This window comes from Hyla sarda, chromosome 2 (assembly GCF_029499605.1).
Source record: "Hyla sarda isolate aHylSar1 chromosome 2, aHylSar1.hap1, whole genome shotgun sequence".
Taxonomy (NCBI): domain Eukaryota; kingdom Metazoa; phylum Chordata; class Amphibia; order Anura; family Hylidae; genus Hyla; species Hyla sarda.
In genome coordinates, this window is record NC_079190.1 from 299,462,035 (window position 1) to 299,484,195 (window position 22,161).

Genomic DNA, 22,161 nt, shown 5'->3' on the forward strand with positions numbered 1-22,161 from the left:
ATTTTACTATCTATGTTATCATTTGATCCTGAAATTTTGCAGTTTTAAGTCTGACCACTAGGTTTAATATTAACGGAGACTTCCTGTTGTGCACCTCCCAGCAGTATCCCCCTATCATCACAGACAGGAGTGCAGTAAAAGGTGACGCGTGTATATAGATAAGACAGTAGCTGAGCTCAGCCTTTCCCTTCCTGTAGAATGACCTCTGCACAGGTCACAGAGCATGCCGAGTAAACTATTCCCCTGTCAATAGGGTTTGGTTCAGTATATTGTGTTTAAGTCCAATCTTAAAATCTTGTTTTGTATGTGTTATATGCTTTCCTTACATGACAGATTTTCTTTAAGTGCAATACGGTAGCAACAATACAAAAACAGAAAGACAGTGAAATCTCTCTTATGCTATAACACATATCATACCTATATGCACTACATATCATATATTATTTTCATATGCTGGTGTTCATTTTTTACTACCTAAGTTGGCCAATTCATTGGTCAATAGAATGGTCAATTCAGTGTTAGATTTCTTTTAGACTCTTCTTTCAATTGACCCATTTGCTGCATGTGGATATGTGCATATTTCCCTATTTATTGGATAGAAGGCAGTATGTAGTAGTGTCATTTTGGACTTAGCTGTTATGCATCAAGGTTGCTATTTTTGTTGTATGCATTAACAAAGCAGTCTGCACTGTCCAATGCAGAAGTATCTAGTAAAAAAAAGTGTACACTTCTTTTTATCATCAGAGCCTATGGGTGACGTATGCCACTTAGTGCACCAGTTAAACATGTATGTCTGATGTTTCTGTCAAAACACAGTGTGAAAGGAACCTTTTAATTAAATCTAATTATAGTTTAATGGTGCTCAGCACCACTATGTTGACCATTTAGTTAATTATCAGTGTACAGAATTGCAATATCTTTATAAATGAATCCAGCAATTTACATTTTCTTCCCTCTCTGTATCACTCAATTTTCCCTTCTGTCCCCATAGGGAAATTTACTAAGGAAAACCCTTCTAAATAATTACCTGCAAAACAAGAAGTCAATTGCCAAAGGCGAGACAACTGACAACTCTGCCACTGGTAATAAACGCTTCACCTCCCTAATAAATCACATTTTTTTTTAGGTCCCCACAGTTTCAGCACAGCAACACTACTGCTGTTTGGACAAAAGAAAATGTCTATGATGTGTATAAAACTCTTATACCTCTGAGCAGTAGCTTGCTATTATTTATAAGTTTATGACTATAACTTATACCTTTGTGTTAGTATTCTAGGAACAATAATAATATATTTTTCATATCATAGCCTGTTACTTTTTCCCTTGACATCCATTACTTTCCACTTTTATTTTATTTGCTGTATTTTGGACTGAATTCATATTACCAATTTTATTTATTTATTTATTTTTAAAGGTCAAGACCAGGACTGGTCTGTAATAGCACCAATTCAGTGTAAGCTGGACCGAGAGGGAGCGACAAAACTTGTGGCAGACCTTATAATGAGTTCCAAAAATGAAAAAATCTTTCAAGAAAGCATTTTACTGGCCATTAGATTATTGGATGGTGGTAATACAGAAATACAGGTACTACAAAAACATTCAAACTTGTAGCCTTTCAATTTAATGGGGTTATCCAGGAAAAAACTTTTATATATATATATATATATATATATATATATATCAACTGGCTCCAGAAAGTTAAACAGATGTGTTAATTACTTCTATTAAAAAATCGTAATCCTTTCAGTACTTATGAGCTGCTGAAGTTGAGTTGTTCTTTTCTGTCTAAGTGCTCTCTGATGACACCTGTCGCGGGAGCTGTCCGGGGTAGAAGCAAATTCCCATAGCAAACCTCTTCTACTCTGTGCAGTTCCCAAGACAAGCAGAGATGTCAGCAAAGAGCACTGTTGCCTGACAGAAAAGAACAACTCAACTTCAGCAGCTGATAATTATTGGAAGGATTAAGATTTCTTAATAGAAGTAATTTACAAAACTGTTTAACTTTGTGGTGCCCATTGATATTTATATATAAATACATTTTTTCCTGGAATACCCTTTTAATGTGTAGGGAAAGGTGGATTCCCATCTGATATTGACAGTTTGATATGCTATTTCCATGTGATTAGTTGGAGTCCAGCATCTGGTATCACTGTTGACTGTGAGAACAAAGTGATCAGAGCCCCTTTAGCTTATTCCTTGCACAGCAGCCTCCCTGACCACCTGTTGTGCTGGGCTTAGCCCTAACCAAGTGACATTACTTCAATCCGAGGATCGGTTAGTTAGCTGGCAGTCAGACCCCTACTGATCAATAAGGCTAGGTTCACACTGCTGTTGACTCTTTTTTTGAGCCAAACAAGCCCTGAATGGGTCAGAGCACCACTGAGACCACTGACTTGCATGGGGTCCACCTGGTGTCCGTTATTTTATGTCCGGTATTTTACAGGAGTTGAACTGAGAAAAAAATAGAAAATGCGCTATTTTTTTCTCCACTCAACTCAAAGGGCAGTGTAAACAAGCACTTAGTGATAGCATTGCATAGTGATATACCATCATTCCAAAAAAAAATAAAAAATTAGAGGTACTAGGTAAAAGAAAAATGCCACAGAAAGCTTTGCCATCTTTAGGATTTGACCCCAATCATACTTTGCATGCATCACTCTACTGTGAATGTAGCCATACAAAGGATATGGTGGATCCAATATGAGACGTGTTTCATTTAAATTGAAGTGCCTAGGAAAGACACACAAAACAATACACAAAACAATGTCGCCTTATATATAAATTATTTTACTTTTTCCCCTTAATAATAATGGAGACAATTATTGATAAATCTACTCTGCAGTACTGTCGTTTCGAATTTCTCTCATGGGTATGTTTTTTTTTTAAAGGGTATGCCCATCTGTAAACCTAAAAATGTTAACCAGATTTATATATCTGTTTGTTCCCAGAATTCATTTTACAATTTAATGAAGGGTGACAATAAGTCAGAAAAATTTTTCAAAGTCTTGTTTGAAAGAATTAAAAGTGCTCAACAGGAAATCAAATCCACAATGTCTGTGAACATGAATGATCTGGGGTCAAATGAAACTCCAGAAGTAGGGGGAAATCTAACCACAAAAGGTAACTTATAGTAGACTATGCAATATATGTGAAAAAATACATGTAAAGCTTTATAAAAGGAAATTGTAATGTATTTTTCTTTACCTGCCAAATCAGTGTGTGTACTGTAATAACAATGCACTAATTGTACTGTGTGCTCTGTGATATCACCGTTTTATTGTGTGTAATGTATCTTTCCCCAGTGTTCCTTCTCTGCATGCATTTTTTCTGTGCTGAGCTGCAGAAGGAGAAGGCACTATATGCTATGATATTCTCTACACTCGGGAGCACTGATTCCCCCCTCCCTCCCCCTTTCCACAATTCCTTCTAATAGACTATCATGGGGTCCTGATCAATGTCATGAGCTCTCCATATTCTCTCAATTCCAATGCTTTGATGAATCTTCTGCTACTTAACAAGACATGAAAACTGTTGCCTTCCTGTGCACACATACACAAGCACAGTGCAATGTTTAAAAAAAAAAAAAAAGGACTGAGCAGTGGTGTTCTCAATTGAGCACTGTTAGAAAGTAGTACATCACTCACTAGAAGATGATCTGTGGAACAGGAGAGTCTCTATATCTGTATGTACACTGCTCTAAAAAATAAAGGGAACACTTAAACAACACAATGTAACTCCAAGTCAATCACACTTCAGTGAAATCACACTGTCCACTCAGGAAGCAACACTGATTGACAATCAATTTCACATGTTGTTGTACAAATGGAACAGACAACAGGTGGAAACTATAGGCAATTAGCAAGACACCCCCAATAAAGGAGTAGTTCTGTGGGTGGTGACCATAGACCACTTCTCAGTTCCTATGCTTCCTGGCTGATGTTTTGGTCACTTTTAAATGCTGGTGAGGCTTTCCCTCTAGTGATAGCATGAGACCGAGTCTACAACCCACACAAGTGGCTCAGGTAGTGCAGCTCATCCAGGATGGCAAATCAATGCAAGCTGTGGCAAGAAGGTTTGCTGTGTCTGTCAGCGTAGTGTCCAGAGCATGGAGGTGCTACCAGGAGACAGGCCAGTACATCAGGAGACGTGAAGGAGGCCGTAGGAGGGCAACAACCCAGCAGCAGGACCACTACCTCCACCTTTGCACTGCCAGAGCCCTGCAAAATGACCACCAGCAGGCCACAAATGTGCATGTGTCCACTCAAACGGTAAGAAACAGACTCCATAAGGGTGGTACGAGGGCCCGACATCCACAGGTGGGGGTTGTGCTTACAGCCCAACACCGTGTAGGATGTTTGGCATTTGCCAGAGAACACCAAGATTGGCAAATTTGCCACTGGCGGCCTGTGCTCTTCACAGATGAAAGCAGGTTCACATTCTCAATGAGTTCAGAGTTTCAAAATAGGGACAGACAGAGCAGTAGGAAAGAGGAAAGATAAGGAAAGATAAGTGAAAGATAAGTGAAAAAATGACTAATTTTCTTTAAATATATATGTTACAACATGTAAATCTCTTAGCAAACACTTTTGATGTATGGAAAATGCACATACTTGTGCATTAACCTTAGTGAGGTAACTTGTTATTTAGATAAATGTAGATAAGTTAGGGGGTGTTAAAATTCATAATGTTAACCTCATGATGTTGTTTTTTTCCTCTTAAGGGATTGTGGTGCCTGCTTCTTCGAAGGTCTTAACAGGAGGACCACACCATCGTAAAGGACATGAAGGAGGAGAGCTTGGTGAAGGAAATGAAGTTGGTCCTATTGTCCTAATAATGGAACCAATTTTGAGATTCCTTCAACTCTTGTGTGAGAACCACAACCCAGACCTACAGGTAAGCACCAGTTCATAGTTAGCAGATATGGAAAGCATTATGGCAGACATTTATCATTGTCTATAGACTGTTGTTTGTGTCTAGAAAAGGTGCAAAAAAGGCACAAGCAGGGTTTATTAGTGCCTTTTTGCACCTTCTGATTTTGAGTTGCAATCCACTGATTTTAGCAATACACATGATATGGAAGGGTTTTATGAACTGCGCCTTTTTATGAAGAGGCGCAAAAAAAGGCCCAAAGCCACTGAAAAGTCTCTAAAACGACACCAGACCAGACTTAGCTTTTTGATGTATGTGAAGAATGAAATTTCAGAAAATGTGACCTGCACAAAATGTATCAAATGCTCTGTGACCATTTAATAAATCTTGTGCTCCTACACGTTACCAGCACACAAAAAAAGGTGTAGAAAAATGCTTCACTTACACCTACAGTGATAAATGCTGGCCTATATATTTTTCCCTTTATTGCATTATCAATTATATCTGTTATGTTTTCCAAAGTAATAAAATCTCAATATCTCAGGAACCGGAGGGTTCGCAAAAAGAATGAACATAATCATTATTTTTGTGGAATCTGGAATGCAGAATTTTCTCAGCTGAAAATCTGCTGTGTCAATGGAACATCAGATATTCTACTCACCACAAAGTTAAAGGGGTTATCCAGGAAAAAAACTTTTTTTATATATATCAACTGGCTCCAGAAAGTTAAACAGATTTGTAAATGACGTCTATTAAAAAATCTTAATCTTTTCAGTACTTATGAGCGGATGAGTTGTTCTTTTCTGTCTAAGTGCTCTCTGATGACACCTGTCTCGGGAACTGTCCAGAGTAGAAGCAAATCCCCATAGCAAACCTCTTCTACTCTGTGCAGTTCCCGAGACAAGCAGAGATGTCAGCAGAGAGCACTGTTGCCAGACAGAAAATAACAACTCAACTACAGCAGCTGATAATTATTGGAAGGATTAAGATTTTTTATTAGAAGTAATTTACAAATCTGTTTAACTTTCTGGAGCCAGTTGATATATAAAAAAAAGTTTTTTCCTGGATAATCTTCATGTAGCAGAATTTGCAAGCTGAATTTTTCCACCGGATTCTGCAGGAAAATTCCACCATGTGAACATAACTTATGAGGGCACAATACTAGGAGTAGAGAAATAATCAAAACAGTTGACTGATGGAGCATATCACTTTTATCAGTCAGATTCTTATGAAATTCATAGTAAAAAATATCTGAATAAATGTTGGAGATCAGAGTCACAGGACACTTCCATAAGTGCCCTATTACAGCTCCTTTTTTGTAATATGACCAAGTGCATGAGTCCTAACTTGCAATTCATTGATAAACAAATGGTAGTTTAGATCAGAATTTATAGTCTATTATATGCTAGTCTAACAGAATTTTTCTATGAATAGTTTTTGTCCACAGGAACATAGTGAACAATAGACCATACTATATGCTTCAGAAATGTTAACAGTTTATACGTGTTGTATGTCAAATTATTTTAGTAATTGAATCATTTGCATAATGCTGTGTGTTCATTTTTCACCTTCATTTTATTTTTTTTAGAATTTCTTGAGAAATCAGAGTAATAAGACCAACTACAACTTAGTGTGTGAGACTTTACAGTTCCTGGATATCATGTGTGGGAGCACCACAGGGGGGCTTGGACTTTTGGGCCTATACATTAATGAGAAAAACGTGGCCCTAATAATTCAGACTTTAGAAACCCTCACAGAATATTGCCAAGGACCATGTCATGAGAACCAGGTATATCCCATATTTTAGTATTTATTAAATAAATGACTCACATAAAAAAAAATTTCAACAAATCTGCTATATGTGAATACGACCAGATACTTTACGTTATATTTGTAAATGTTTATACTGGAGCGGTTTGTTTTTGGTGCAGATGCTGAGACCTTGACCAATTGTTGTTGTTGTACAAAATCACTAAGCTGAGAGCTATGGAACTTCAACAATAACTAGCTTTAGGCTATACTCACACGGCAGAATTTCTACATGCAAAATTCCACATCAAATTAAAGCCCAATAGACTTCAATGTAATTCTGCACTTCAGAATTTCCGCATGCGGATTCCGCACCGTTCCCGCGCGAAATCCGCACAAGCCAGAAACCACCCAAATGAGGACACGGAATTGGTGGGGATGTGCGGAAATCCTGCGTGTGAATATAGCCTTATATAGTTGATTTTTGAGAGCTTAACAAGGTTCAGAGAATGTGTATGGCTTGTGGATAACTAATCCAGCCTTTATGAGCTGAACAGGCCCATCAAGGGGCACAATTCTCAAAGTAGTGCTCATGTACTGTTCTTCCACCATTAAGAGGGACTCTCAGCAACCAGACCTTCATTGATCAAAAGGAAACATGGCACAGTTTACACATGCTCAACATAAAAGTATTTTAACAATGTAATGTTCCTTTTTTTTTGTTTTGTTATGTTGTTGCACATAAATCTGATAGCAGCTTCACCTGCACTAAACTGAATATAGAGGTTAATAGTGCAGTGTGATACTGATTCAAATGCAGTTTACCTTAAAAATCTGTTGCACCATTCCAGAAAAAAGCTTTAATAATCCAAATTTCTCTGTGCAATGGAGGCGGTTTCCAGCCTCTCTGAGCAATGAATATCCTACCCACTTCCCAGTGATGCTTCCGCTCTTAGTAAATATTCATCTTTCCTTCTTCAGCACATCTACTAGACATGCCGAGACTTTACCCATGAGACTTGCTGTTTCCCAAGCAGAGTGCACGTGCTGCATTGCCTCTACATTTGAAACTGGGGAGTGCCGAGGCTTTTATACAGTAGGTCATATGGATGATGTCTCGGCAGTCTATTATATGGGCAAAAGTAGACTGGCTGTAGTAGAAAAGATAAATATCTATGAAGGGAGCAGAGTCATTGGCAGTGTGATTGCCAGAGCATTGGCTGGATATTCATTGCTCATAGTGACCAGAGAATGCCTTCATTGCTCGAAGAAGATCATTAGCATATTTGGATTATTACAGTTTTCCATGGAGCAGCGCAATATATTTTGAACTGTTTATGAATTAAAGGAAAATTCTGTTTTGTTTTCAAATAAAACTGTCAGAAATATAACAGATATATAAGTTACTTTTATTTAAAAATCTTGAGGCTTCCAGCCCTTATCAGCTGCTGTATACTGCAGAAAAAGTTGTGTACTTCTTTCCAGTCTGACCACAGTGCTCTCTGCCGACACCTCTGTCCGTGTCAGGAACTGTCCAGAGTAGAAGCAAATGCCCAAAACAAACCTGTCCTGCTCCGGACAGTTCCTGACACAGACAGAGGTGTCAGCAGACAGTGGTCAGACTGGTAAGAACTACACAACTTTCTCTGTAGTTACAGCAGCTTATAAGTACTGGAAGGATTAAGATTTTTAAATAAAAGTAATTTCCTAATCTGTTTCCAGTTGATATGAAAACATTTGTTTTCCACCAGAGTTTCCCTTTAATATCAGCTGGACTATTAACCTGTATATTCAGGTTAGTACAGGTGATGCTGCTGTCAAATTCCTTTTAATATTGCCAACTAGATTTTTCTAAACATCTGGGATTTTCTGTTAGATAATACATTCAATGAAATGTTGTCTGATATGTATTTTGAAGTTGTCATTTTTACATTTGTGTCAATGCATAACAACAGGTAAAACGTGTTTTATTTCAAAATGGATGTATTTTGCTATTCATTTTACACTGTGTGAACATAGCCTCACATTGACAGGCATTATTTAATGTCAATTATTCACAAAATAGACACATAGCAAATGTCATTTTGATCTGAATACAGTATTTAAATTTTTTATTAAAAAGGGCTAACACTGTTTTTTTTACTAACATGTATCACCATACCAGAATGTTGCATTAGCATTAGACTTTGCTGCAAACAATATTCCCAAACTTTTGAAACAAGCTGAAGCACCAGCTTGCATCCTTTAAACATTTTTAAGGCAGCACACCACGTGTAAAGGATTTTTAATGGGCAATTTAAAAGACAAGGGCCCTGATTTACTATTGTAAACCCATGTTTTGTCAGGTTGTGTGCCAGAATTGAAAGAAACCTGACCAACTCTCCATATTACGTAGAAAACCCGAAAAAAGGGGTATGGCCACCGGGGGAAGAGGGGCAACAGATTTACTAAGGTTTCCAAGAAAATGTAGTGGATTTGAGCTGAGAAAAACCCGACAGATCAGAGCATGTGTAAAAAAAAAGCAAAATGTAGGGAAAAGTACAAAATGTAGGGAAACATTAGTAGATACTGTGGAACAAAAATGGTAAGGAATTAAAATCCACAAAAAAAACTCCACTCCACTCTTAGTAAATCAGGGCCAAGGAGTGCAACTCAATGGAATAGAATACTCCATTATGCAGTGTCTGCATAATAAACAGAGTAAAAAATAATGGTAGTACAGTTTAGGCTCAATTTACAATGGATCTATTTGGCCATTGTAGCTTTTGTAAATGTAACCCAATACTCCAAATGAGTAATGGCACTGTGAAAGAATAAGGCGCCTTCTCACTATAACAACCACACTTCAAGATCCTATATCCACATCTATGTATGAGAGAAGTGACCCTCCACTATGTATAAAGTGTAAATTATTTAGTCACCCATATTAACAAGCAACTATTTAAAATCCAAGTGTTATTCCAGCTAGCTCACGGCTTAAAAAAGACTTCTGCTATGTTGTTGCAACATCACGGGTACAGATGAGTGAATAACTAATTTTTGCCTACTACATAGTGTATGGCCACTTCTCTCCTACATAGATGTTGACTAGCAACACAGATCTAAGATTTTTTTCTTGTCTACCTCAAATTCTATTGAATGTTGTATTGTTTTCCTTATGGATCAGTTCTGCACTACATGTCTGAGGAATGAATAAAGTTCACAGTTGAATCATGTTTTGTTTCCTAAGTACTAACACTTGCAAATATACCTACAGTGGGTGGCATATTTGTTCCTTGTTGGTCACTCACAAATAGAGAAATAGAACATGGCCGGACATCCACAACTTGTACAATCATTTAATTGCTTCTCAGCATAAACACAGGTTGTTAGTGTGCCGTTTGATCAAAATGTGCAAGCCCATTTGCCAAATCAAGGCCACCTGATAAGTGTGGGGCCCTAAACTAACACTGGCATAGCGCCGGATGGCGATCACCGCTGCTGTGACACCAAGCCCACTTGTGCTTCCTGCCAGAGGTCTGGGAGAATGCTAGGAGTAAACCCTTATGCAGTCTCCTGCTGATTAAAAATGCCTTTGTTCCTTGTTGGGCTATCTCCATAGGACCAGTTGGCATATATGTGCCCTTAAATTTTGTAAATAAGGCTGTATGGTGGGCCCTCAATTTTGTTTGCGGAGCATCTGGAGTAGGAGTGGCAATTTACAATTTATACGTTTGAGGAAAAATTTTCAGCAAATGTTAATATGTGCACATTTTTGATAAATTATGTCCATATTCTTAAATTTAGCGCAACAACATTGTGCGCAGTAAAGTTTTAAAAAAAAACAGAAAACAATGGAAAAATGCAAATGATAAATCCCTCCTCCCAAAATGTTTTAGAAAGTGATCCTACCATTCCTGGGAAGAAGAATGTCTAAGGCTAAGTTTCCACTTGTTCTTTCCACTCTTTTGGCAAAAATTGCAAGAAAAATGCCAATTCTGGCACATGGCATTTTTTCGGCCAAAAAACACTGCGGCCAGATGTTAGCTGTAAATCAATGAGAAATCGCTAAATAATTTTTCCCTTTTGGCGTTTTTCCACTCTTTTTTGGTATTTTTCAGCTCCTTGGCAGTTTTGCAACGTTGCATCATGTTAATCGTTTTTTGCCCTGAAATCGTGGCATTTTTCTCCCATAGAAGTCTGTGTGATGTTTTTCACTTTTTTAATTTTTTTAGGTAGTACTACTACTTCCATGATAGAAGTAGTAGTACCTGTACTAATTGACATCGCCCGTGTCACTTCTGACACCCGTTGCGATCCTCCTGTATATTGTATAGATGCGGCCGACCGCTCTTTTATGGTCCCCTACACTGCCGTATATATACATCTATTCAAATATCCCGCAGAGAGCTGTGATTGGCTAGATGGTTCTAGCCAATCACAACTCTCTGTGGGAAATATGAGTAGGTGTATATATACGTCAGTGCAGGGGACCATATAGACGCATCTATACATTATACTGGAGGATCACAGCGGGTGTCAGGAGTGACACTCACTGCGAACTGTCTATTAAAGCAGGTACTAAAGCTCCCAGCATGGGGCAGAGTGTGCTCCATGTTGGGAGCAATAGTACCTGCAGTTAAGGACAGATCATAGTGGGTGCCACTCCTGACATGCACCAGTCCTGGGGAACAGTCCCTGTTAAAGGGAACCAATCATCAGATTTTACCCTATATAACGCTTGGTAAAGCGTTATATAGGGTAAAATCTTTATTTTCACCATTCCCGGGGGATGCTCCTGCCCCCAGGGATGGTGAAGATATGAAGTTATAAACTAGTCACCGCCGCCGCCGTAAGTAGTCACCTGGGCGGGGAGCTCTTCTCACCAACTCCTTCGGCCGGAAGCGACGCCCCCTCCGCTTGATTGACGGGCCGTGTCATCACTCTGCTCCGTCTGTTCAGTGAGCGGAATGATGACGCGGCCCATCAATCAAGCGGAGGGGGCGTCGCTCCCGGCCGAAGAACGGGAGTAGATGAGAAGAGCTCCCCAGGTGACTACTTACGGCGGCGGCGGTGACTAGTTTATAACTTAATATCTTCACCATCCCTGGGGGCAGGAGCATCCCCCGGGAATGGTGAAAATAAAGATTTTACCCTATATAACGCTTTGCCAAGCGTTATATAGGGTAAAATCTGATGATTGGTTCCCTTTAAATAGGGGTCTGTCTATTACGTTACTTAATTCCTTTAGAACACGGGGGTGAATGCCATCTGGACCTGGCAATTTGTCTATTTTGATTTTTTTGTAGGCATAACTGTACTTCTTCCTGGGTTAGACAGGTAACCTGTACTGGAGAGTTTACCTTATCTCGCTGTATTTCACCTGGCATTCCATTTTTCCTTGATGAATACAGTGGAGAAGAATTTGTTTAATATATTAGCTTTTTCCTGATCCCCGTTTATAATTTCTTCCTCATCATTTTTTAAGGGCCAACACTTTCATTTTTAACCTTTTTGCTATTTATATAGTTAAAAAACATTTTGGGGTTAGTTTTACTCTTTTTGTCTCTATTTTTGCAGCTTTTATCTGTTTTATTTACATATTTTAAATTTTTCTCTATAGCTTTTCAATGCTTCTTCATTGCCATCCTGTTTAAATAGTTTAAATTAGGGATCGACCGATTATCGGCATGGCTGATATTATCGTCCGATAATCACGATTTTGAGCATTATCGGTATCGGCAATTACCTTGCCGATAATGCACCGCCCACCGCACCGCCCCCAAAACTCCCTGAATTTAAAGTCCCTTACTTTTAAGTCCCTCTCACTTTTATACTTACACTCACTTGTATACTTCACAGTCTTGTATAAAGACACACAATCACTAGCTCAAACAATCGCTTAGTGTACTTGATTTTAGTTACCATATACCACCCCTCTCTCTTCCACTGTTTCTTGTTTAGAACACATGAAGGCACTGGTGGCTGGCTGTCAATAGCAGGATACATAATGGGCACTGTAACTGCAAATTTTCATCTGTCCACCTGTGTCTGAATGTTGGACATGGAAACTGTGGGAGCTGCTCATGCTTCATCAAGCTATCCTTTCTATCGGAGCTTGTTTGCAGTGTATGCATGCCATAAGGCATCTGTTCACAAAACCATCTGTTCCCAATACCTCCTAACAGCTTTGCCAGAATAGTCTAGATGGCGGGCAATTTGTTAATTTTCTCTCAGTTCAGGAATGTATCCTCTCTTATAGTCTGTACCCTGAACAAAATGTCTTCAAGTTCATTATAGAGGCGTGTCTAGAAGTCAGTAATCTCTTTCCAAGAGTTACACTACCCAAAAGTAGGCTCTGGGAGACTTTTTATAGGGCAGCAGGGAAAGCACTTTTACGCCTCCTTGTGGCAAGACCGAGTGTCAAATAAGACCACACCTGTAATAATTTACCTATCTGCCTGAGACATAACTGCATGCCAAGTTGTGCCATTTCTATCTGGAAGCATTTTTATTTGTAATTTAGTGTTATCTTTATTATCAGAAGCATAATGCATAAATAAAAAACTATTGGGGATGGTTATGATAGTCTGCACTAGGCGCAGACTTTGAAAAGTCACAATTTTTCTTATCCTTCTAGTTGCATAGATAAATATGCTAATCATGATATTACCAATTTGTTTTTCAGACCTGCATAGTGACACATGACTCCAATGGCATTGATATAATAACAGCCTTAATTTTAAATGACATCAGCCCTTTGTGTAAATACAGGGTGGACTTGGTTTTACAGCTAAAGGTATGGTATACGGAACTTTAATGATTATTGGGAGAGTGTGTAATTTTATTGTTAACATCTATCGCTTTACGACACCATTTTTTGGTGCTTATCCACATGGTGGTATACTTTTCTTTACAGATTTTGGGAATAATTCATGCTTGCCAAATAAGTATTGCTGGGCATTCATCTTATAATATAATGCTATCATATTTTACATAGATGTATAGGAAACAATGTCCTCAATTATTTTTATTCTAGTCAGGGTAATCAATTGATTATCCATATACTGTAGATTACAGTGAGAAATAGAATGGTATTCATTCCAGAATTAAATCATAGTTTTGTTTGAGTTGGTGTTTTGTGGTCTTCATAAATCTGAGAAAAACAAATTCCCTTGAAAACAACCAGCAGAGAGTGTGCACGTCATTTTAATGATGAATCCAAGACCAAGACTTAGTAGGCCTATTATTAAAGATTTATTATTATCAAAGCACATTTGCAGGCTGGATAAATAATGCACATGCAATGTCTGAACAGCTCATGTACAATAATTATGTCTGCCCATTCTACAGCCTCAGCCACTATTGGTCACTTATTATCTCAGGATGGATTTTTATTAAAGGACAAAGTTTATTCTGAGAGGGTATGCTAGACCCTATGGATTACAAATGCCTAAACTTTGACTTAGAATATATAAAATAAATTTGCAGTATATTTTGCCACCTTAACCTCTTAAGGGCGCAGTCTATAGCGCAGGGTCACGACGTGACCCCGTGTCATAGCGGGTAGGTCCCTGCAGCTAGTAACCCTGGGCTAATAGAATGCAGCACCGATCGTTGTGCTGCACGCTATTAACCCTTTAGACGTGGCGATCAAAGTTGATCGCCGCGTCTAAAGTTGAAAAAATTGCATCCTGGCAGCTCAGTCAGGCTGATCGGGAACACCGCAGTGAAACCGCTGTGTCCCAAACAGCTAGGACGCCAAAGGAAGGTCCCCTACCTGCTTCCTCGGCATCCGATCGGCGATTGACTTCTCCATGCCTGAGTTCAGGGCAGGAGAAGTCAAGCACCGATAACACTGATCATCCGCATGTAGTTCTATGCCGATGATCAGTGTTAGAAATCAATGTAATGCATGTTATAGCCCCTAGATGGAAAAAAAAGTGGGGAAAAAAAGTTACTAATGATGAATTAACCCCTTCCCTAATAAAAGTAGGAATCACCCCCCTTTTCCCATTTAAAAAAAAATGTGTAATTAAAAATAAACATATGTGGTATCGCCACGTGCGGAAATGTCCAAACTATTAAAATATATCATTAATTAAACCGCATCAATGGCGTACACGCAAAAAAAATTCCAAAGTCCAAAATAGTTTATTTTTGGTCACTTTTTATAGCACAAGAAAATGAATAAAAAGCGATCAAAATGTCCAATCAAAACAAAAATGGTACCGAAAACTTCAGATGATGGCGCAAAAAAAGAGCCCCCACATGGAATAATTAAAAGTTATAGGGGTCAGAAGATGACAATTTTAAGCGTATTAATTTTCGGATATGTAGTTACCGTATATGCCGGCGTATAAGACGACTGGGTGTATAAGACGACCCCCAACTTTTACAGTTAAAATGTAGAGTTTGGGATATACTCGCCATATAAGACTACCCCTCTACCGCAGTGTACAGTACCTTGTAGTTCCCCCCACATTAGGTAGGCAGCATGTTCCCCCACATTAGTAGGCAGCATGTTCCCCCACATTAGGTTGGCAGTATAGTTCCCCCCACATTAGGTAGGCAGTATAGTTCCCCCCCACATTAGGTAGGCAGCATGTTCCCCCACATTAGGTTGCAGTTCCCCCACATTAGATTGCCAGCTCCCAGCTCCCCAACATTAGGTCGGGAGTTCCCCAACATTAGTAGGCAGCTCCCCCACATTAGTAGCAGTTCCCCCCACAATAGTAGGCAGTTCCCCCACATTAGTAGGCAGCTCCCCCCATAATAGTAGGCAGCTCCCCCTATAATAGTAGGCAGCTCCCCCCATAATAGTAGGCAGCTCCCTCCCATAATAGTAGACAGCTCCCCCCATAATAGTAGGCAGCTCCCCCTATAATAGTAGGCAGCTCCCCCCATAATAGTAGGCAGCTCCCCCCATAATAGTAGGCAGCTCCCCCCATAATAGTAGGCAGCTCTCCCTATAATAGTAGGCAGCTCCCCCTATAATAGTAGACAGCTCCCCCTATAATAGTAGGCAGCTCCCCCCCCCCATAATAGTAGGCAGCTCCCCCCATAATAGTAGGCAGCTCCCCCTATAATAGTAGGCAGCTCCCCCCCATAATACTAGGCAGCTCCCCCTATAATGGTAGGCAGCAGCCCCCCCATAATAGTAGGCAGCTCTCCCCACATTAGGTTGTCAGCTCCCCCCCCCCCTTCCCCACAGACATACAGCGTCAGCCTCCAGCCATATAAAGTGTATGGCTGGAGGCTGTATGTCTGTGTGCTGCCCCCACAGTGTTCCGGTCACCGCTCCTCCGGCCCGGGATCAAATCTACTGCTATGGCCTATGGACCATAGCAGGAGGTGCCAGTACCGGGGGAGCAGTGACCGGAACACTGAAGAAGATAACGTGCCGCCGGTCACTTACCATTCCCTGGCCAACGCGCGTTCTCCTGCGATGATCCTCCGGTCCTCCTGGTCCTCCTGCGTCTCTATGGTTGTACACACAGGACGTCACTGACGTACAACCATAGAGGCGGAGGACCGGAGGATCATCGCAGGAGGACGCGCGTTGGCCAGGGAATGGTAAGTGACCGGTGGACACAGGCATGTCCGGGATAGGAATACTTCTGTTACGCCTAGCGCTCCGGGTCCCCGCTCCTCCCCGGAGCGCTCACGGCGCCTTTCTCCCTGCAGCGCCCCGGTCAGTCCCGCTGACCGGGAGCGCTGCACTGTCTTGGCCGTTGGGGATGCGATTCGCACAGCGGGACGCGCCCGCTCGCGAATCGCATCCCAGGTCAATTACCCGTCCCGGTCCCCTGCTGTCATGTGCTGGCGCGCGCGGCTCCGCTCTCTAGGGCGCGCGCGCGCCAGCTCTCTGAGACTTAAAGGGCCAGTGCACCAATGATTGGTGCCTGGCCCAATTAGCTTAATTGGCTTCCACCTGCTCCCTGCCTTTATCTGACCTCCTCCCATGCACTCCCTTGCCGGATCTTGTTGCCTTGTGCCAGTGAAAGCGTTTAGTGTGTCCAAAGCCTGTGTACCTGAACTTCTGCTACCCATCCTGACTACGAACCTTGCCGCCTGCCCCCGACCTTCTGCTACGTCTGACCTTGCCTCTGCCTAGTCCTTCTGTCCCACGCCTTCTCAGCAGTCAGCGAGGTAGAGCCGTTGCTAGTGGATACGACCTGGTTGCTACTGCCGCAGCAAGACCATCCCGCTTTGCGGCGGGCTCTGGTGAATACCAGTAGCCTCTTAGAACCGGTCCACTAGCACGGTCCACGCCAATCCCTCGCTGACACAGAGGATCCACTACCTGGAAGCCGAATCGTGACAGTAGATCCGGCCATGGATCCCGCTGAGGTGCCGCTGCCAAGTCTCGCTGATCTTCCCACGGTGGTCGCTCAGCAATCGCAGCAGATTGCCCAACAAGGACAGCAGCTGTCGCAGTTGACCGCCATGTTACAGCAACTTCTGCCTCTGCTACAGCAGCAACCATCTCCTCCGCCAGCTCCTGCACCTCCTCCGCAGTGAGTGGCTGCTCCTAACCTCCGCTTGTCCCTGCCGGACAAATTTGATGGGGACTCTAAACTCTGCCGTGGATTTTTGTCTCAGTGTTCCCTGCATATGGAGATGTTGTCGGACTGGTTTCCTTCAGAACGGTCTAAGGTGGCGTTCGTAGTAAGCCTTCTTTCAGGAAAGGCCTTGTCTTGGGCCACACCGCTCTGGGACCGCAATGATCCTGCCACAGCCACAGTCCAGGCCTTCTTCGCTGAACTCCGGAGTGTCTTCGAGGAGCCAGCCCGAGCTTCTTCTGCCGAGACTGCCCTGTTGAACCTGGTCCAGGGTAATTCTTCCGTTGGCGAGTACGCCATACAATTCCGTACTTTTGCTTCTGAACTATCCTGGAATAATGAGGCTCTCTGCGCGACCTTTAAAAAAGGCCTATCCAGTCGCATCAAGGATGTGCTGGCCGCACGAGAGATTCCTGCCAACCTCCAAGAACTCATCCATTTGGCTACCCGCATTGACATGCGTTTTTCTGAGCGACACCAAGAGCTCCGCCAGGAAAAGGACTTAGATCTCTGGGCACCTCTCCCACAGCATCCTTTGCAGTCTTCGCCTGGGCCTCCCGCCGAGGAGGCCATGCAAGTGGATCGGTCTCGCCTGACCCAGGAAGAGAGGAATCGCCGTAGAGAAGAAAATCTCTGTCTTTACTGTGCCAGTACCGAGCATTTCTTGGTGGATTGCCCTATCCGTCCTCCACGCCTGGGAAACGCACGCACGCACCCAGCTCACGTGGGTGTGGCGTCTCTTGGTTCCAAGTCTGCTCCTCCACGTCTCACGGTACCCGTGCGGATTTCTTCTTCAGCCAACTCCTCCCTCTCAGCCGTGGCCTGCTTGGACTCCGGTGCCTCTGGAAATTTTATTTTGGAGTCGTTTGTTAATAAATTCAGCATCCCGGTGACCCGTCTCGTCAAGCCGCTCTACATTTCCGCGGTCAACGGAGCCAGATTGGACTGCACCGTGCGTTACCGCACAGAGCCCCTCCTCATGTCTATTGGACCCCACCTTGAGAGGATTGAATTCTTCATTCTCCCCAACTGTACCTCTGAGGTCCTCCTCGGTCTGCCTTGGCTCCGGCTTCATTCCCCCACCATTGATTGGACCACCGGGGAGATCAGGAACTGGGACTCTGCCTGCCACGGGAAGTGCCTCTCCCCCCCTCCCAGTCCCGTCAGGCAAGCCTCTGTGCCTCCCCATGGCCCCCGTCCTGGTGTCACACTGCCCCGTGCCAGGCCTCGCCCTCTGCCCTCCCTCCCCATTCCCACTCCTGCTGTACTGCCTGCCGTTGGGGAAACCCTCCATTCTTTCCCGGTGTCCTCATCCCAGGGGAGGCAGTTACCGGACAAAGAGAAGGGGAGACCTAAGGGGGGGGGTACTGTTACGCCTAGCGCTCCGGGTCCCCGCTCCTCCCCGGAGCGCTCACGGCGCCTTTCTCCCTGCAGCGCCCCGGTCAGTCCCGCTGACCGGGAGCGCTGCACTGTCTTGGCCGTTGGGGATGCGATTCGCACAGCGGGACGCGCCCGCTCGCGAATCGCATCCCAGGTCACTTACCCGTCCCGGTCCCCTGCTGTCATGTGCTGGCGCGCGCGGCTCCGCTCTCTAGGGCGCGCGCGCGCCAGCTCTCTGAGACTTAAAGGGCCAGTGCACCAATGATTGGTGCCTGGCCCAATTAGCTTAATTGGCTTCCACCTGCTCCCTGCCTTTATCTGACCTCCTCCCATGCACTCCCTTGCCGGATCTTGTTGCCTTGTGCCAGTGAAAGCGTTTAGTGTGTCCAAAGCCTGTGTACCTGAACTTCTGCTACCCATCCTGACTACGAACCTTGCCGCCTGCCCCCGACCTTCTGCTACGTCTGACCTTGCCTCTGCCTAGTCCTTCTGTCCCACGCCTTCTCAGCAGTCAGCGAGGTAGAGCCGTTGCTAGTGGATACGACCTGGTTGCTACTGCCGCAGCAAGACCATCCCGCTTTGCGGCGGGCTCTGGTGAATACCAGTAGCCTCTTAGAACCGGTCCACTAGCACGGTCCACGCCAATCCCTCGCTGACACAGAGGATCCACTACCTGGAAGCCGAATCGTGACAACTTCTATTTATGTGTCCGGCCCGTCTCCCGTGTGCGGCTGCAGGCGGGGGGCCGGCCCTAGCAGGTAAAAACTAATACAGTCTACTAAAAACCAGGGGGCCTCCAGCTGTTGTGAAACTACAACTCCCAGCATGCCCGGACAGCCTTTGCCGGTTCGGGCATGCTGGGAGTTGTAGTTTCACAACAGCTGGATGCCCCCTGGTTTTTAGTATCAGTAATTAGTTTTTACATGCTATGGCCGGTCCCCGCCTGCAGCCGCACACGGGAGCCGGGCCGGGCAGATAATCAAAGGTATTCCTATGCCGGACCCCAGTACCTGGGGTATAAGACGACCCCCGACTTTTCAGAAGAAAATTCGGGGTTAAAAAGTCGTCTTATACACCGGGATATACGGTATGATTTTTTTTCTAGAGGTAAGACAGAATCAAATCTATATAATAAGTAGGGTATCATTTTAACCATATGGACCTACAGAATAAAGATATGTCATTTTTACCAAAAAATGCACTGCATAGAAACAGGAGCCCCCAAAAGTTAAAAAATAGAATTGTTTCTTCAATTTTGTCGCACAATGAATTTTTTTCAGTTTCGCCGTTGTTTTTTTTTTTTGTAAAAGGACTAATGTCACTGCAAATTAGATTTGGTGACACAAAAAATAAGCCATAATATGGAATTTAGGTGCAAAATTGAAAGGGTTATGATGATGTATAATCACCTTTTTGTGGCATAACCCGGCGTGTCCCCTATAACACTTCTTGAGTCAGGATATGTAGCCTGGACATTTCTATAACAGCAGTCTGGCTCTGTAGTTTAGAATATATTCATTAATGACCTTGAAAAGGTGTTGACTAGTAAAGTAGCAATTTTTGCAGATGATACTAAACTCTGTAAAGCGGTAAACACTGTAGAGGACAGTGCACTATTACAAATGGATCTGGATAGGTTGGAGGTTTGGGCTGGGAAGTTGCAGATGAGGTTCAACACTGATAAATGTAAGGTAATGCACATGGGGAGGAAAAACCTGGGCTGGGATTATGTATTAAATGGGTTACACTTGGGATGACTGATGTGGAAAAGGACTAAGGAGTCTTAGTTAACAGTAAATTTAGCTGTAGTGACCAGTGTCGAGCAGCTGCTGCCAAGGCAAATAAAATCATGGGGTGCATCAATAGGGGCATAGATGCCCACAACAAGGAAATAATTGTACCACTGTGCAAATCACTAGTCAGACCAGAAATGGAATACTGTGTACAGTACTGGGCACCAGTGTACAAGAAAGATATAGTAGACCTGGAGAGGGTTCAAAGACGGGCAACCAGAGTAATACAGGGAATGGGAGGACTACAGTACCCAGAAAGATTATCAGAATTTGGGTTATTTAGTTTAGAAAAAAGAAGGCTTAGGGGAGACCTAATAACAATGTATAAATATTTCAGGAGACCTTACAGAGATCTCTCCCATGATCTATTTATACCCAGGACTGTATCTATAACAAGGGGGCATCCTCTACATCTTGAGGAAAGAAGGTTTCTACACCAGCTCAGACAGGGTTCTTTAATGTAAGAGCAGTGAGACTATGGAACTCTCTGCCAGAGGAGGTGGTCATGGTGAACTCTGTAAAATAATTCAAAAGAGGCTGGATGCATTTTTGGAGAGTAATAACATTGCTGGTTATGTATACTAGATTTATAGGGACAGAACGTTGATCCAGGGATTTATTCTGACTGCCATATTTGGAGTCGGGAAGGAATTTTTACCTCTAGTATGAAAGTTTTTTGCCTTCCTCTGGATCAACTCAGTAGGGACTGATTAGGGATATTGGTTCAACTTGGTGGACTCTGGTGGTTTTTCAACCTTATAAACTATGTTACTATGTTACCCTAGGTTCTCCACCTTTTATACATGTACCACTGGAAGTATGCAATGTCTTTAGTGGTGCTTTGCACTGTCCTCATGATGTGCTTTGGGGTAGTTTGACGTATTTAATTGCATTGGAGGTACTTGAGGCCAGTATTTTTTCTAAATAATTTGATTCATGGAAAATAGGAATTATCCAATACTTACCTTTCTGGCTCCCCCACCACTGCCATTCCCACTGTGCCCGCACTTCCTTAAGTAAGTGTAAGCTCAATGCATTGCCTGCCTGTCAAACACTTTGCCTTATTTGATTACACAGAAGTGTGTAAAACAATAGTTGCCCTTTGGCAAACACCATCATGACACACTAACCAGCAATATTTATATTTTTGACAGAAAAGCTTTTGCCAGGAGTAACCCTTTAATTTAATCTGTAATTTAAAAATACCATACAGGATATGTGCTGCAGCCTAACCAACTCTTAACTGAACCACCTTAATTTATAACATATAACACATTAGTTTTTCTACTGTCACATGTATAAAAATAAAATTTGTATAAAATTAATCTCTGATGTTAAGGACACAATTTGAAAGAGATTAGAGGCACTATATGCACTATATACTGTAGGGGCTACTTGTCTCTCCCTGATGACAATAAGTCAACTTATAAGTGCTTCCTCTCCTTGCAGTTCATATGTCACTGCAGAGGCTAGCATTGGGCATTTTGGATGGCACTGAACAGGGGTATTTATGGCTAGAAGTTTATGAGTGAAATTGTGGCAATGTATGGGGGGCAGTGGCTGATACTGCACTGTCGAAGCAGTATTTGTGACAGGCACTATATTTGAGTACAGACCTTAAAGGGATACTGCTGCCAGAATTAACTTATCCCCTATCCACAGGATAGGGTATATGTAACTGATCGCGGGAGGTACAACTGCTGGGGCATTAACTAATTATTAATTAGTTCCTATTGTTTTTTGATTGTCATAAAATTCCTCTGTAAATTCTTATAGTTTTGTTTCCATTGAATTATACATTGTACCAAGTGTCCCAAGTATAAAAT

General features: G+C 42.5%; 1 protein-coding gene across 2 annotated transcripts in view; it reads left to right on the forward strand.

Moving 5' to 3' along the window:
• Positions 1 to 22,161, forward strand: part of ITPR3 (inositol 1,4,5-trisphosphate receptor type 3) — a 275,928-nt gene that overhangs the window by 171,109 nt on the left and 82,658 nt on the right. For both annotated transcript variants that reach the window (XM_056557562.1, XM_056557561.1), the window contains exons 38-43: positions 992 to 1,082; positions 1,415 to 1,584; positions 2,949 to 3,120; positions 4,721 to 4,893; positions 6,458 to 6,658; positions 13,286 to 13,396. In XM_056557562.1, the coding sequence (XP_056413537.1) occupies positions 992 to 1,082; positions 1,415 to 1,584; positions 2,949 to 3,120; positions 4,721 to 4,893; positions 6,458 to 6,658; positions 13,286 to 13,396 (918 nt within the window). The remainder of the gene's footprint in view (positions 1 to 991; positions 1,083 to 1,414; positions 1,585 to 2,948; positions 3,121 to 4,720; positions 4,894 to 6,457; positions 6,659 to 13,285; positions 13,397 to 22,161) is intronic.